At 42.5% G+C, this 14,166-nt stretch overlaps 2 protein-coding genes across 2 annotated transcripts in view; both read right to left on the minus strand.

Moving 5' to 3' along the window:
- Nucleotides 1-1,082, minus strand: part of rxfp3.3a1 (relaxin family peptide receptor 3.3a1) — a 1,541-nt gene extending 459 nt beyond the window's left edge. The window contains exon 1 of the mRNA XM_014998659.2: nt 1-1,082. This exon is cut by the window's left edge and continues 459 nt beyond it. Coding sequence (XP_014854145.1) covers nt 49-1,032 — 984 coding nt within the window. The 5' untranslated portion in view covers nt 1,033-1,082 and the 3' untranslated portion in view covers nt 1-48.
- An 893-nt stretch (nt 1,083-1,975) lies between these two features.
- LOC106924789 (E3 SUMO-protein ligase PIAS1-like) overlaps nt 1,976-14,166 on the minus strand; it is a 61,694-nt gene continuing 49,503 nt past the window's right edge. Inside the window, exons 7-13 of the mRNA XM_014998658.2 lie at nt 12,812-12,885; nt 12,426-12,586; nt 10,634-10,770; nt 10,068-10,326; nt 9,598-9,737; nt 8,755-8,795; nt 1,976-7,458 (exon numbers count right to left, since the gene is read on the minus strand). Of these exons, the coding sequence (XP_014854144.1) occupies nt 7,108-7,458; nt 8,755-8,795; nt 9,598-9,737; nt 10,068-10,326; nt 10,634-10,770; nt 12,426-12,586; nt 12,812-12,885 (1,163 nt within the window). The 3' untranslated portion in view covers nt 1,976-7,107. The remainder of the gene's footprint in view (nt 7,459-8,754; nt 8,796-9,597; nt 9,738-10,067; nt 10,327-10,633; nt 10,771-12,425; nt 12,587-12,811; nt 12,886-14,166) is intronic.

Raw genomic sequence — 14,166 nt, forward strand, 5'->3', positions numbered from 1 at the left:
GAGCACATTACGCGCGTCATTAAGTCGCTCCCTGAGCCTTTAAAACCACTATGTCCTGCGGACCAGACCCCGCAGTTTGTCCCGAAACTCCTTCCTCATGAGGCAGTAAATGATCGGGTTCAGGCAGCTGTTGGTGTGCGCCAGGCACACGGTGAGCGGGAACACGTACGTGTGGACGATGTAATACGCACTGTCCCAGTTGGCAAAGTTCAGTTTGACCAGGACGCTCCACAGGGTGATGGCGTGGTTCGGCATCCAGCAGAAGAAGAACGACAGCATGACGATGGTGATGGACTTGGTCACCTGGGATCTCCGTTTGGGGTTGCTGGTTTTCATGCTGCGCTTGCGGATGATGCGCAGCAGCATGAAGTAGCTGACCGACACGATGGTCATGGGCAGAACAAAACCCACGACTATTTTCTGGATGTGGTACACCGCCAGCCAGTACTGGCCGCCAGGAAACCTCAGCAGGCACAGTTTCTCTCCCGTCACGTTGGTGACCGTGGAGAAAATCGACGTCGGCGCGGTGGCCACGGTCGCCAGAGTCCAGATGACCGCGCACACCCACTTGGCGGAGCACGACCTCTGCACGGTTCGGTTCTTCAGAGCCGAGGCCAGCGACCAGTAGCGGGTCACGCTCATGGCGGTGAGGAAGAAGACGCTGGCGTACATGTTCATGACGGTGACCGACAGGATGATCTTGCACATCGCGTCTCCGAACGGCCAGCTGAAGTCCATGACGGTGTCCACGGCCCAGAAGGGCAGCGTGAGGACGAATTGCAGGTCCGTCACCGCCAAGTTGAGCACAAAGAAGTTGACCCTGGACTTCCTGCGCTCCTGTGTGACCCTGATGAAGAAGAGGACCAGCAGGTTGCCAACCAGCCCCGCGGCGCACACCACAGAGTAGACGAGGCAGATGAGGAATCTGAGGACCGGAGTTCCGTCAGCCGTCACGTCGATGTCCTCCAGGTTGCTGAAGAGGTCCGGCCTCAGTGACCTGTTCAGAAAGACGCTCTCATTGACTTCACTCATACTGTCAGCATCTGGGGGGAGGTTTAATTTAAACGCCTGAACGCTTATTTCCAAACGGAGCCTCAGCTTGGAGTGCTGCCATCCCAACTTCTCATCTCCTCTTGAAGACGCACAATCGTCTAATATGACAGCCTGCGGCTCCTGGTGACAGGACAGTTCCACCCACCGTCTCTCTCTCTCTCTCTCTCTCTCTCTCTCTCTCTCTCTCTGTTTTAGACCAGGGGTGGGGTTTGATGCTCGATCCATCAGGCTTGCGCGCAAACGAACGCAAATCATCTTCTCCAAAAGCATAAACAAACAAACAAAAAACATAAATGGTTTCGTTTAAATTTAATGGATAAATGATGATGACATTGTTAGATATATCGTACCTGAAGCCGCTAAGACGCACATTAGATGTGCAACTGAGTGAGTCCCCTTCAAAATAAGCTGAAAGTTCATCAACAACTCACTGCTGCCACCCAGTGGCCAAACGACAGCGAAAGATCATATACGTTCATCTCTAAAAATGCCAGACGTTTCCATTCTCAACTCCAAGTCCAGTTTCCAGTGCTTTACATTCAAAATTCAAAATTCACTATTATATGACATCTGAAAAAAAGAGCCTGAAAGGAAGAAAAGGAACAAGAAAGGAAGGAAGTTGGAAAGAAGAAATGACAACGTGAACAACAAGAAAAAACAGAAAGGAAGAAAGGACAGAAGCAATGAAACAAAAGGCAGAAAAATGTAAGGATGGGTATAAAGAAGGAAAGAGAAAGTAAGAAAAGAATGAAGGACAGACACAATGAAGGAAAACACCAGTAGAAAATCTGACCAAGTGTTTGGTAAGATTGAAATAAGACAAAATCAACTGAACAGCGACTTTTCAGCAAGAGATAAATTAGCTTATTTTTTTAAATGAAAAAAAAAAAAATCTCCAAAAATAAATGGAAACACACAGATGTAGCAGAATGCATTTTATTACATCTACTTTTCTACATAAACAAGTAACATTCAATAAGTAAACAATTTCTTCCAATGCAGGTAATAAATATTTTTTTCACTTGGTATATTTGTACAAACTGACATGGGTCTACTGTACACCGTCTTCCTCCTTCCCTCCATGAAAAGCCTTTTTTATTTATTTTCTTTTTTGTTAAAACAAGTTTTTCTTTCTCTCAGATTGGAGCTGTGAAACCTGTCAATAAGGCAGTGAGTGCAGATGTCGACTCGAGTCCGTCTAAGGAAATCATTTCTGCTGTGTGAGACTCTTTATTGGCCACAGTCGTCTTTTTTTTCTATGTTTTTTTTTGTTTTACAACTTTCGTTTTCTAAAAAATATATAAATTATTTTTATTCCATTCGCTCTGAAGTGACGCGCACACACACGCACGCACACACACACACACAAACACACACACAAACAAAAAAAAAAAAAAACAGAAGCATACGAGCGGACATCGAACGGCTCACGTTCGGATCTGAACGTTCAGTTTTCAGGGTTTTCCCATACTGACAGAATATAAACACTTTTTTCCCTTTAAGTTAGGGTGAGGATGACCAAAGAGAGGAGCCGCTTTTCCAGAGTTCACTGTTGAAGAGCCCAAAACAAAAAAAATAAAAATAATAATAACATTGGTGGGAAACCAAGAGGAGATCCAACTTTGCTGTTTTTGGTAATCCCACACAGAACCTTGTGACGTTAGAGCACTTTAACAGAAACACATTCAACACAGTTTGCTCTGGCGCCCCCTGGCCGTCATGAAGTCAGCAGCATGACGAGCGTGAGGACAGAAGCTTCAATAAATTAAGCCGCAATGAAATGCTTTCAGTTACAGTGACTGTCTCGTCAAGTATCCCAACACAGGAGGGGAGGGGGGAGCAGCAGGAATCTGGTAACGCTTTATAATAAAGGCACATGCTGTCTATGAGTCTGAATGATCAGCTTAACAATTAATGATTAACCGACTTGTTGATGTAAGGAAACTCTCTGCAGCTCCATCCAGAAGCCCAGCAGGACTCTGCTTTGCTTCCCGGGCCAAATGAAGCTGGTTTTAAAATGTTTTATTTAAGAACAATGTCCTGTTTTAGTTTCATAAAATTCTCAAATGGAGATTTTTTTATTATTTTGTTCTATTTTACAAAGGATGTTGGAGGAGGACAGCCTGGCTGCCTCTCAGCGTTCTGCCAAACAGCTCTTTCGGCTGTAGTTAAAAAGCAGACGGGAGCTTTTCAGGCCCTCTCAATGTATTTTTCAGTATTGTTGAAGAGCGAACAGAGAAGCCCTGAACCGGTGCCAGATGGTAAAAATGAGGCAAACGAGCAGAGCTGGAGTGAATATGTACAAGGCGGATCTAAAAATGAGACGGTTGTTTACCGACGCGTGGCCTGCAGGCATGGGGGAGTCTCACACGATGGCAACCTGGAATAAAATCCCACAGTGTTCACTATGCTATTTACTTTAAAAAAAAAATATATATAAAAAAAATAATCTAATCGCTTTCAAATAATGCTAAAAAGCAAAAAAAAAAAAAAATTCTGTTAAGTCGCACATCACCGTTTAAAGCTCAGCGTAAGACATAATCAAATTTTGTCTGAACTGCTAATTTGAAAGATTTAGGAAAATAATAATAGAAAAAATTCTCAGCTTTTTTGTATCATAAGTCACATGTTAGGATACATTTGTAAATTAATTATCTGAATAACTTAAACATCAAATTGCACACTTAATAATTTACCAACAGCACTTTTAAAAACTGTTTTGCGAGCACCCTGGCTGTTTTGTTCAACTGATTGTGTGAAACATATTAAGCCATATGTTTATCTTAATGAAGGATCAAAATAAAAAGCTCAGTGCTTGTGTTTATTTGTGCTGATGCTTTGTCTTTTTTTTATGAGATGTTTTTTCATGTTTACTGTTTATCAGTGAGCAGAAAAGTCAGTATTCTCTTGGTTTGTGGTAAATGTCCCAATTAAAAACTCGTTTGGATAAACGACCAACTATTTTTTATGCTTCATTTATTGGAACCAGAGGTGGGTAGTAACTAGCTACATTTATTTTAAGTATCGGTTTTCTAGGGCTTATTTTGAAACAGATTGACTTGGAAAAGCTAAATCTTTCTTCTGCCTATAATCATTTGACTTATTTGGATATTTTTCTTTTTTTGTCTATAAAATACCACAATGTGAACATTACTTTAAATTTCTGTTTGTCTGCTGCCATCATTTTTAAATATTACATCAGGTGTACATGAGTAACATTTTGATGGAATACTGTTTTACTCACATTACTCATTTCTTGGATGGCAAGGTTTTACTTTTAGTTGAGTAAAAAAAATGCTAACATAGTGCTTCTCTTGGTTGGATAAAACGTTGTGTTACTCTACACACACCTGACTGTAACCAACTCAAAGAAAACGACTTTGTGCAGCTTAAAAACTCCCATCAGATGCCTGCAGACATCGTGGACTTCTAGAAAAACCTCGACAGGTCATCTGTAATCCCTCAGTCCTCCACCAGGGGATGAAAGACAAAAAAATGGGGGTAAAAAGTTGCAGGTGTTCGAAGGAAAATAAAACATTACGTTGTAGAGATTTTAGAAATATGGCATAATTAATGACCCGTCTGCAGCTTGAAAACAGCATTAACACAGAAAGAGATAGGTGGCGCTAGTTCCCACACCTGCTCCAAACAGACAGGCACTTCCTCTCTGCCCTTTCAAATTAAGAGGACATGAACCATAGTGGAAACCAGCCCCATATCTACTAGCGTGTTTAATGTGTATCATCTTTATTCTTTATGTTATTATCTGCCAAACAGCTGAGGCTGATGGGAGTCTCGGAAAACTACCTGATATTTGGATTTGTCTGCTGGGTTTCTGGTTGTACAGCCTATTTCCTTTTTTCTGCACTCCTTTCTACACTGCTGCATTCCGGAACACACAACACAATTAATTCAAAAGAAACAATTAATCATGCATGAATTAATTAAGCATTCGTTTTGTGCCCATAAAAGGATTACCAGAGTCTGCTACCGAGTAAAATGCACCGTGGCATTTATTTCCCTAGAGAATCATCACAACACCTTTCTGAGTAGTCGAGCTGCTGCTAAATAATTATTCAACGCATATTAAATAAAATCTTTTCACAACCGGCTCCCACATGACAGTGACTCACACTCGCTTTCAGCCACTGAGCCAATTGTAAAGCAATAAAATAAAATAAAAATTCAATATATAGACACGAAGGATACGAAATAAATAAAATACTGCACAACACAGGAAATACACTAAAAGAACTTGTTCCAGCAGATGATGGAGTCATATGGAGAGGCAGGAGTTGGTTCCCATGAGAAGAGCGGGGAATGAAGTTAGAAATGCCAAGTGGATGGAAGAGGGGAGGGGAGGAGGAGGGTCACCCCGTGTCAGATCCCCGTCCGGTTATCTAGGAATGGGACGGGGCGGCGGGAGCCGCTGTCAGAGCCCATTATCTCATGATCGCTGGGATAATTAGGCGCTGCCTGTCTCCGGTGCCTGGAAGCCGGACGTCAAAGAGACGCACATAACGCCAGACGCTGGGAACATTTATAGGATGACGGGGAAACACGGCTTTGATAACGACAAACGAAAGTGTGTGTTGTTTAAAAAAAAAAAGTACATTCACGAGCAAACCATGCGTGAAAAACAGCGAACGCGCTTTGCTCCAACACTCAAGGCTTTTTCTCCTGACAGGCCATGCATTTTTAAACCGTCTAATTCGGAGCGGAGCCCGCGTTGACCTGCCGAGGCCGCCGCCTTTCACTTCTCAAGACTTCAACCGCAAGCGCTCCGTCCCGACTCACCCCCCCCCCCCCACCGATGGGTGCGGATAGACCGGTTCAAAAAGGTCAGATGCAAAAAAGTGACGATTTTAAGACATTACTTTAAGGTTCCTCAAACACGCGCACGTAATAAACAGGCACTGCTTTAAGCTTGGTCGCATGCTGTGGACGCCTGTGTCTTTAAAAGGCCCGGCGTCGCTACGACGGCTTCGTCGGAAAATCCTTTTATAACAGTCAGCCGCAAGAGACGCGAAGCAACACACTGAACCCGGAGAAACGGACCGAAAACACTGACACACACACACACACACACATTCAACAGCACTCAGATCACTTTCATATTAGTACCTACTTTTTGGCATTGTGCAAAAAAAAAAAAAGAAAAGAAAAAAAAATCTTCCAGCTAAAAGTCTAAATTGGCAAGTATAAATAGCTTCAACAGTTTAAATGCTGTATGCCGGCAGATTCTTTACAAGGAGTGAAAACAACCAACACTGAATCAACCTGAAAGTCAAGGGGGAATGCATATTTCACTGTTTAAATATCATACATAAGTTAAAAAGAATATTAAATCTACTACAACATGACTCAACTGTTAATTCAGTCTCATTATAGAGGAAAAAAAAATACACAATGAATCTGGACATGAGGCCGAAGAGGGAGAAAAAAAAATAAAAAGGAACGTGGTCGTCGTCGGAGATGCGGATGGAAAGTTAAGCAAACATGGCAGCAGGTGTTGAAGGGAAAGGAGGTCCAGTCCTCCGCCTGGAAACAGCGACAGAAGCAGCTCACTACACTGAAAACGTTCCTGACATAGAAAAGTAAAAGAGCAAAATAGATTTTGTTCTCTGGTCACGGTGCTGCGCCTTGTTTTTGTAGAAAGGAAAAAACAAAAAAAAACAATAAGGAACCCTCCAACCTTGTGTGTTTTTTTTTTTTTTTTTTTTTCACTCGGGCAGCATCTCCGCTGTTTGTGCCAAGTTTGTACCAGTAAGGATCAGATGTGGTCCAAACGTCAGACTGGTTTCTCATCTGAGGTCAGTAACACCAAGTCTGCATCTCTCCCCTTCTCCCCTCCCATAAAGTGATGCCACCCACTCAGATATTTAGTGCTTTTCTCCACATTATGGCTCCAAAAAGGCTGACAGAGTTCGATGACTTGGGGCCAGTCTAATTAATCTCTGGAGCAAAAAAAAAAAAAAAAAAAAAAAAAAAAAAGAAACGTCCGACGTGGTACTGCATTCACGCTGGGCCCAGAGCGTCGCCCCCCGCCTCGGGTCAGTCCAGCGATATGACGTCAGGTATCCCGCCGTAGATAGCTGCCACTGCCGCTTCGGCGCTGCTTCGACTGGCCACCACCCCGGGGTGTGTGTGTGAGGGGTGTGAGGACGAGTGCGAAGACGACGAGTGTGTGGAGTGAGTGTCTCGAAGGCTACTGGATGAGATCAAGCCGCCGCCTGCGTTGCTCACCCCGTTGGTTGGCGCCGTCAGCGAGGGGGTACCTGATTGGTCGAGGAACAGCTGGGAGGCCGACGAGGAGGTGCTGTAGGGCAGGAAGCGGTTGAGGAGGAGCTCGTGGTCCTCTGAGGCCGAGGCGGCGGCCGCCGCCGCCATGACCATGTTGTAATGCTGCAGGGCGGCAATGAGGAAGAGCTGTTAGTGGGACAGCATTTTATGTAAATATACGTGTGTGTGTGTGTGTGTGTGTGTTCTTTTTGTCATGTCAGCTCAAAAACACTCCCAGGACCAAAAAATATATGATTTTTTAAAAATTAAAATGACCAAAACTGTAATTATTTTTTTTTTTGCACCTTCTCAGCCACCAGCTAAGCCTGAACCGTTTTAACTAAATGAAATAATCCGTCTCTTTTGTAGGAACTGCATCGTAGATCCAAAACTTTAACGAAGTTAAAGTTAACGAAAGGCATCCCGTTCGCTCATTGCCATTTTGGGCTTGAATGAAGAAAAGTGAAATAACATTTTTTGTCTATTTCTAGCATTAAAAACAGGATGTAGGTCAGTCTTCATTTGAAAACGCTTCCTGTACTCATCCAAGTTTTACTGCAAAAATTAAAAGCAGACGTGAGCGCACCAAGGTGTACTTTAGAGTAGGTGTGTTCGTAGTCACCACAATATGGGGAAAGCAGAAAACGATGATCACTTTGTGTTGCATTTAACATTTTTTAAAAAATAGATTTCAATTTAAAAGTCGTAGTTTTGATCTAATTCATTCTTGAATTGTGGCAAATGGCCGCCGCACCCCACTTTGAGCACCTTTAATGTATAAAAAACACTAATAAAGGGAACAGTTGGCAATATTTTGGTGTTAAATATAATTAAGCCATTTGCTTCTGACCGTCTTCTCTTTCAAGGGTGACATGTTAGACGAAACATTTCCAGCACCGTGAGTCATATTTAAAATCCCTTCAGCTTCATTGTTTCAGGCAGGCAGCAGAAATCTCTGACACCGATACGGCGTAGCGAAAGCAGCAGGATATCGCACGACTTTCAGCTAAGTGCCCCAATGTTTCTTCTGCACCAGACGACTTTCATTTATCAAAGGTTTTACTCTCACGGCTCCCTGTATGGATCGAGACTAAGAGCCAGTAGTAAAAAAATAAAAATAAAAAAAAGGGAACACAGAGTACAGGAAGGATTTTATGTGAGATTCTCCCCCCCATCATCAGGTTTCAGACATGTCAAATTAAAATTTTAAGTGACTTACTCAGAATTAGGATATGTCTTTTTAAATAATTTCTTTTTGATGACGGGGAACATCTCGTCACTGAGAACCCACCTGTAGCTGGCTTTATATGGTGAAAGTAGAGAGGGTGATTTAATAACAAAATAAAAAAAAAATCAAAGTTTTTAAGGAACGTGGGGTATTCCTGTGCTACGTGACACACAGAATACAGTTGAACATACCTGATGATTGTCTCCTTGAAGAAAAGAGAAGAAGTTCAACTCTAGAAAATAAGCACAAAGGAAAATCGGTGTTGATTATGTCTAGAAACGGGAAGACGGCACACCGAGCCGACGTTAACCTGCAGGCGAAAATGGTACAAAAATGAAGAGGAAATCCTCAAGTGAAAAGTTCACGAGTCTCACATCAGGTTCACCCGCCCACAGAGACAAAAACCTTGTGCAGCTCATTTTTAACAAGTAATCGGTCCAAAGCGTTCTTCTTCTCTGGTGCCTGACAACTATTGTCTAACTGATCCAAAATTTCCAGATAAGGTTCCTCCATGTTGTTCATATTATACTTTTCCAGATCCAAACTTTCTAGAAAACTAAGTAAGAGGACAAGAAAGTAAGAAGAAACTGAAAACAAGGGAGGAAAGGAAATAAAAAGAAGGGAATAAATAAGGGAAGACATGACAGAGGAGGGAAAGAAATATAGATAGAAGGTCAGAAGAGATTAAAAAAAATAAAGAGGTCAGGGCCAATGGAGGTATGGAAGAAACAAGAAACAGATTAAGAAGAAAAGTCAGAAAGGATGGAAGAAGTACAGCAGAAAAAACACAAACAAGGGAAACAAAGAGAGGAAGGACACCAGACAGGAAGGGCACAGAAAGGGGCCCAAATAAGGAAAAAGAAAGAAAAAGAAAGGAAGGAGAGAAAAATGGACAGGAAGGGAACAAGAGGAAGAAAGGCCAGAGAGAAGAAAAGACACAGCATGACAACGGGACAGGGAATAAAGTTTAGATCAACAGATATTTCCCATATTTACGGGAAACGTTTGTGGATTCCTGAGTATGTGGCTGTTACCTGACAGGTCGTTGGGGGTGTGGTAGTAGGGCCTGTAGTCCTGGATGAGTGGGGGCACCGGAGGGATGTAGTTGGTGTCCATGGCTGGCATGCTGGGGGTGCGGCTGACGGGAGAGGCCTGGTGGTGCAGGTTCAACACCCTGCAGAGCGCGTGCGCACGGAAAACACAACGAGGTCAGAGGACTGCTGCACCGACTGTCACGCTTTCATTCTGTGCAGAATGCTGGGGGTAAAGCCAGCGTGCTGCACACTGCACCGAGCTCCAAACACCAACGCAACATTCACCAAGGCCAAATGAAGCAGCAGAGTCCTCATGAATGTTAATCTGGCAGAACATCATCAATTAGAATTTATCATGACAAAAATAAATCTAAATTTTTACCGTGATAAGAATTAAATTATTTATTTTTTTTGCATTAAGTGATAAACGAAGCGATAAACGTCCACCCCTGCTTCTGTGGTTGACTCACCCTTTGTTTATGACAGGCGGCGAGTTCGGAGACAGAGACGGACACGCTCTTTTGACTGGAGGAGGAAGCGCTGCAGAGGAAGGCGGAGGAGGAGGGAGAGGAGGAGGAGGAGGCGGCGGAGGGGAATCTGGTTCTTCTTCGTCCGAGGAGCTGTCGAGTGTCAGGTCGATCACTTCCACCTTTTTGCTGTGGCTGCTGTCGCTGTGGCTGGAGGACGAGGAGCTGTGCTGATCTGAGCCTTCAGACGTCCGACAGGAGCCTGAGGGGAAGCAGAGACGTCTCGGTTTGTGTCGGGATTTACAGAGAAAGGAGCCTGAAAAAACCCCGAAGGCTCTCTAAAGCTCAGAAAACTCATCTGAACATGAACCGTAGGGTGTTTGTTGGCATAGAGGCAGTTTGTTCAGATGTAATATTACCAACGATTTGGCAAATTAAAACGGACAATGCAAACCGAGTAGCAGAGGATCAAAGTTAATATGTTTGTTTTTTTGTTTACTTTTTACTCCTAGCTGAATTGGCTTCTAGTCTCCTCTCGTGCCTTTCACTTCCCATCCCACAAAACTCACCATCCAGCCCGTTGTTAAGGGAAGCTGAGGAGACCTCCTGCACTTCCTTCTTAGACCTCATGGGGGCCCAGCTGCCATCCTCCTTAAACTGGATCTCATCACAGTCTGAGCAGCTGTTCAAGATCTCCACAAAAAGTCTGGGAGAAGACACAGGCAGGCAAGGATTAGCTTAAAATAATTACTCTTAAATGAAAATCCAAAATCAACCAGATGATCTTAATCGTATTTTGTTTTTTTTGTTTTTTTTTTTAAAGCATCTTCCAGACCGACGCTGCATATTCTCTTTAAAAGTTCTCTTAAAATGTACGGATAGAAAGGAAGTGACAGGCTTAAAAAAAAAAAAAAAGAACGACCGCAGATCAAAAATGTCTAAAAGTCTTGGCTTTAAAGAGGAACAGAAATGCAGCGAAGAAAAATGCAGCAAATGGGAACAAGTTGTCTCTTTGTGACAGGCTGCGATGAACAAGTGCCTGAAGATCCCATTTAATATTTAGTCATTTTGTAAGAATCAGCCTGTCGGTTCGTCCCACTTTCTGTGACAAATATCAGATATAACAGCTTGACAGACAGAACATTTCAGCAGCAGCAACTAATTCCTGGAAAAAAAAAAAATTACTTAATAATAGATCCAACTTAAAATGAGTTTTGTCGAAAAGCGTAACGATGCAATTAGCTCACATGACGAGACGTTTACATGATATCGTTTTTGTACGAACAAGACGAGATATTATCAACGTTATATACAGAGTTTCTGCACATAACGTGGTTTGCATGACTTTCTCAGGTAAAGTGGTCCGAATGCCAAAGAAATTTTTAAAAAGTGCTCTTTTTAGTGTTTTAAAAAACAGAATAAAAGTTTGGAATTAAATATCAATTCAAAAAAAAGATAAATGACTCAAGTTCACTATGTATTTGTGGCAGTGAGAGGGCCTTAAATATGGAACCAAAAAAAACCAGAAGTGGAAGAAAAAGAGACAGAAATAGCAAAGAGAGAAAGGAAGAAAAAAGGAAGCAAACGTCTAAGAAATAAAAAGAGAACAAAGAAAAACAAAAGAAACAAAGACAGAAAAGAAAGAGAAACTATGGGAAAATCTAACTTTTAGATAATCTGATATAAAATCTAGCATTTCCTACACTCCAATGTTCCTTTTCAACCATTTGCAACCATAAACATGTGAAGTCACGTAAAGATCAAACTGGGTCTTCATCAGGGTCTGCTCTGACAAATACTCCTCCTCTGCACTAAATTCACCTCTACAGCTTCTGTGTCTCTGTCTTTCCCTTGGTTTTATAGCTTTTAAAATGTTGCTGTTTTTAAAAGGTTTTCCTTTGTAAAATGCTTCTTTTTTTCTTGGTGGACTTGTGACCTTGCTGATTGGTGGAGAGAAGCTTGTTGAGCTCAGCTACAACAGACACAGACCTTGACGAGGTTTACCCAGAAGAAAAATGTAAAATAAAGCCCTTTTAGCCCTTTTCCAACATCAGTTTATCCATTGTGTACTGGAGCATTTTATCACCACCTACTTTGTCTTTCTTATCTTCTGCACTGAATCCTTTGCACTAAAAGCTTCGTGCATAAAGATTTTCTGTAAGAACTGCATGAAGATAGGAGAAAAGCAGTCAAAGTCTAAGTTAAAACACTTTTTTGAAACAGATTCAAAAAGCTTTTTGCCGTATCTACTAGAAGATTTCAGGAAGCAAAGTTTGGAAAAATAAAAGAATACTTCAGAGAGTTGATCATCACATCTCCTTCATAAAACCAGGAGGCTGCTTGTGTCTTTGTCTGACTTACCCGTCGATGATGAGATGCTCATACGGGGCCTTCTTGTCACAGACAGGACAGACCCAGGTGGGCTTCTTCTCATTCATCTGGATGTAAAGCGTGGCGTCGAAGCACTGTAGATGGGAGCAGGTCAGCGCCCTGCACGGGATCATCAGCCGCATCTTCCCCAGCTGCACCGCGAGCGCGCCGACGGGCGGCGAAGCCACAGAGGAAACACGCAGCACGGATTAAGGGTGAATTACACTCCCGAGTGCCATAAACATGCCAAAACCACATGACAACGCAGGATGTATGCAGACATACGGCATGTTGAGCAACATGTTGGCTGGACTAGATTAGTATAAATTTTTTTTTGACACAAGATTAAGCGTATGAGGAGCAGGAGAAGTGGTTACCGGGCAGAGCAGGGACACACGCAGGCTGGTTGTGGCTATTTCACTGTCAGGGTCCGCTGTGAGCTTCTCTTTGACTGCAGGGGAGAGGAAAAGGACAACGGCGCCGCATGAGTCAGCGAGAAACAGATGGATGGAGCTCTCCTTCCAGATGTGCTCGCTCAGTCACTGTCAAGACACCGGGCCGGCGCCGTGAACAAGTTCAGGAGCTCGTCACGCTGCGCCGCAACCTCCAGGTACATTTTGAGACTCTTAGTTGCCGTCAGGCTGGAGCAAAAGCAGCAAACCTTACTTTGGACCCAGGATGTTTTCCATTAGTTTTAACCCACACAGCGATAAGTCAGACCGGTGAAAGACGCTCGAGTCACTTCTTTATGCGACTAATTATTCGTCCGAACCCGTGTCAACTCTTTTTGAATAAATACGTTTATGAAGTTGGAAAAAAACTTTAATAATTGTAGCTACATAACTTAAGAGCTAAGAATTAAACTCAAAATTCAAGCCGATATCCAGAATTTGTTTAGAAATTTATAAATGTAACAGTATATCTCAATGGCCTACCTGTTAAAATCCCTCAGGGTTTTAGATGTAGAAAGATTTCATGACTGATTTTAAAGTTTTTAAGGTGCACATTCAGCAACAACAACAAAAAAAAAAAAAAACAAATTTGCTTGAATGAAAATATAATAAAACATAAAAACTACAATAATCTGCTGGAGAAGCTTTGATAAGTTCTGCCTCATTTCTTGTTTTTGTAAACATTTGTTGATATATATTTTGAGTCATTATATTTTAGGACAATTATTTCCTCTAGCTTTTTTTTATGCTGTGTGGCTGACAGGATTTTTGTTCTTACTATAGTTGTTGTGATGCGTAACTGTGGATGCATGCTGCGAGACTGGCATGACGCAACAAGACATGAAATGAGTTACAACATTTAGTTTCCCTACGAGATAATCAAGTATTTCCAAAACTAAATTGAATTGAACAGGTGTCTCCACCCCTGAATTAACCGTTTTATTTATTCCCAGCAGCAGGCGTTGTGTCCTTCAGTCGCTCTTCTTGTGCCTGACCTATTTGGCGCTGGATCCTTAATGACGGAACCCAGATTTCCTAAGACGGAGGGAAGGCCAGGAGTTGTACGAGAAAAGAAAGCTACAAGGTTTGCATGCGATTTCACATCGCTTTTAGCAAAGTATTGGATCAGAAACAGATCTGTAAGCTGTCAGAGGAAATGTAAGATGTATCCGAGTTCGCAGCTAATTAAAATCGACCCATACGTAAAATCATATGGCAGAAAGAGTTGAACAGCAGCTCATGCGAGTACATTTCTGCTTAAATCTCCTTTAATACGGTGA

Source organism: Poecilia mexicana, unplaced genomic scaffold (genome assembly GCF_051168715.1).
Source record: "Poecilia mexicana isolate PSO_F unplaced genomic scaffold, ASM5116871v1 scaffold_3, whole genome shotgun sequence".
Classification (NCBI taxonomy): domain Eukaryota; kingdom Metazoa; phylum Chordata; class Actinopteri; order Cyprinodontiformes; family Poeciliidae; genus Poecilia; species Poecilia mexicana.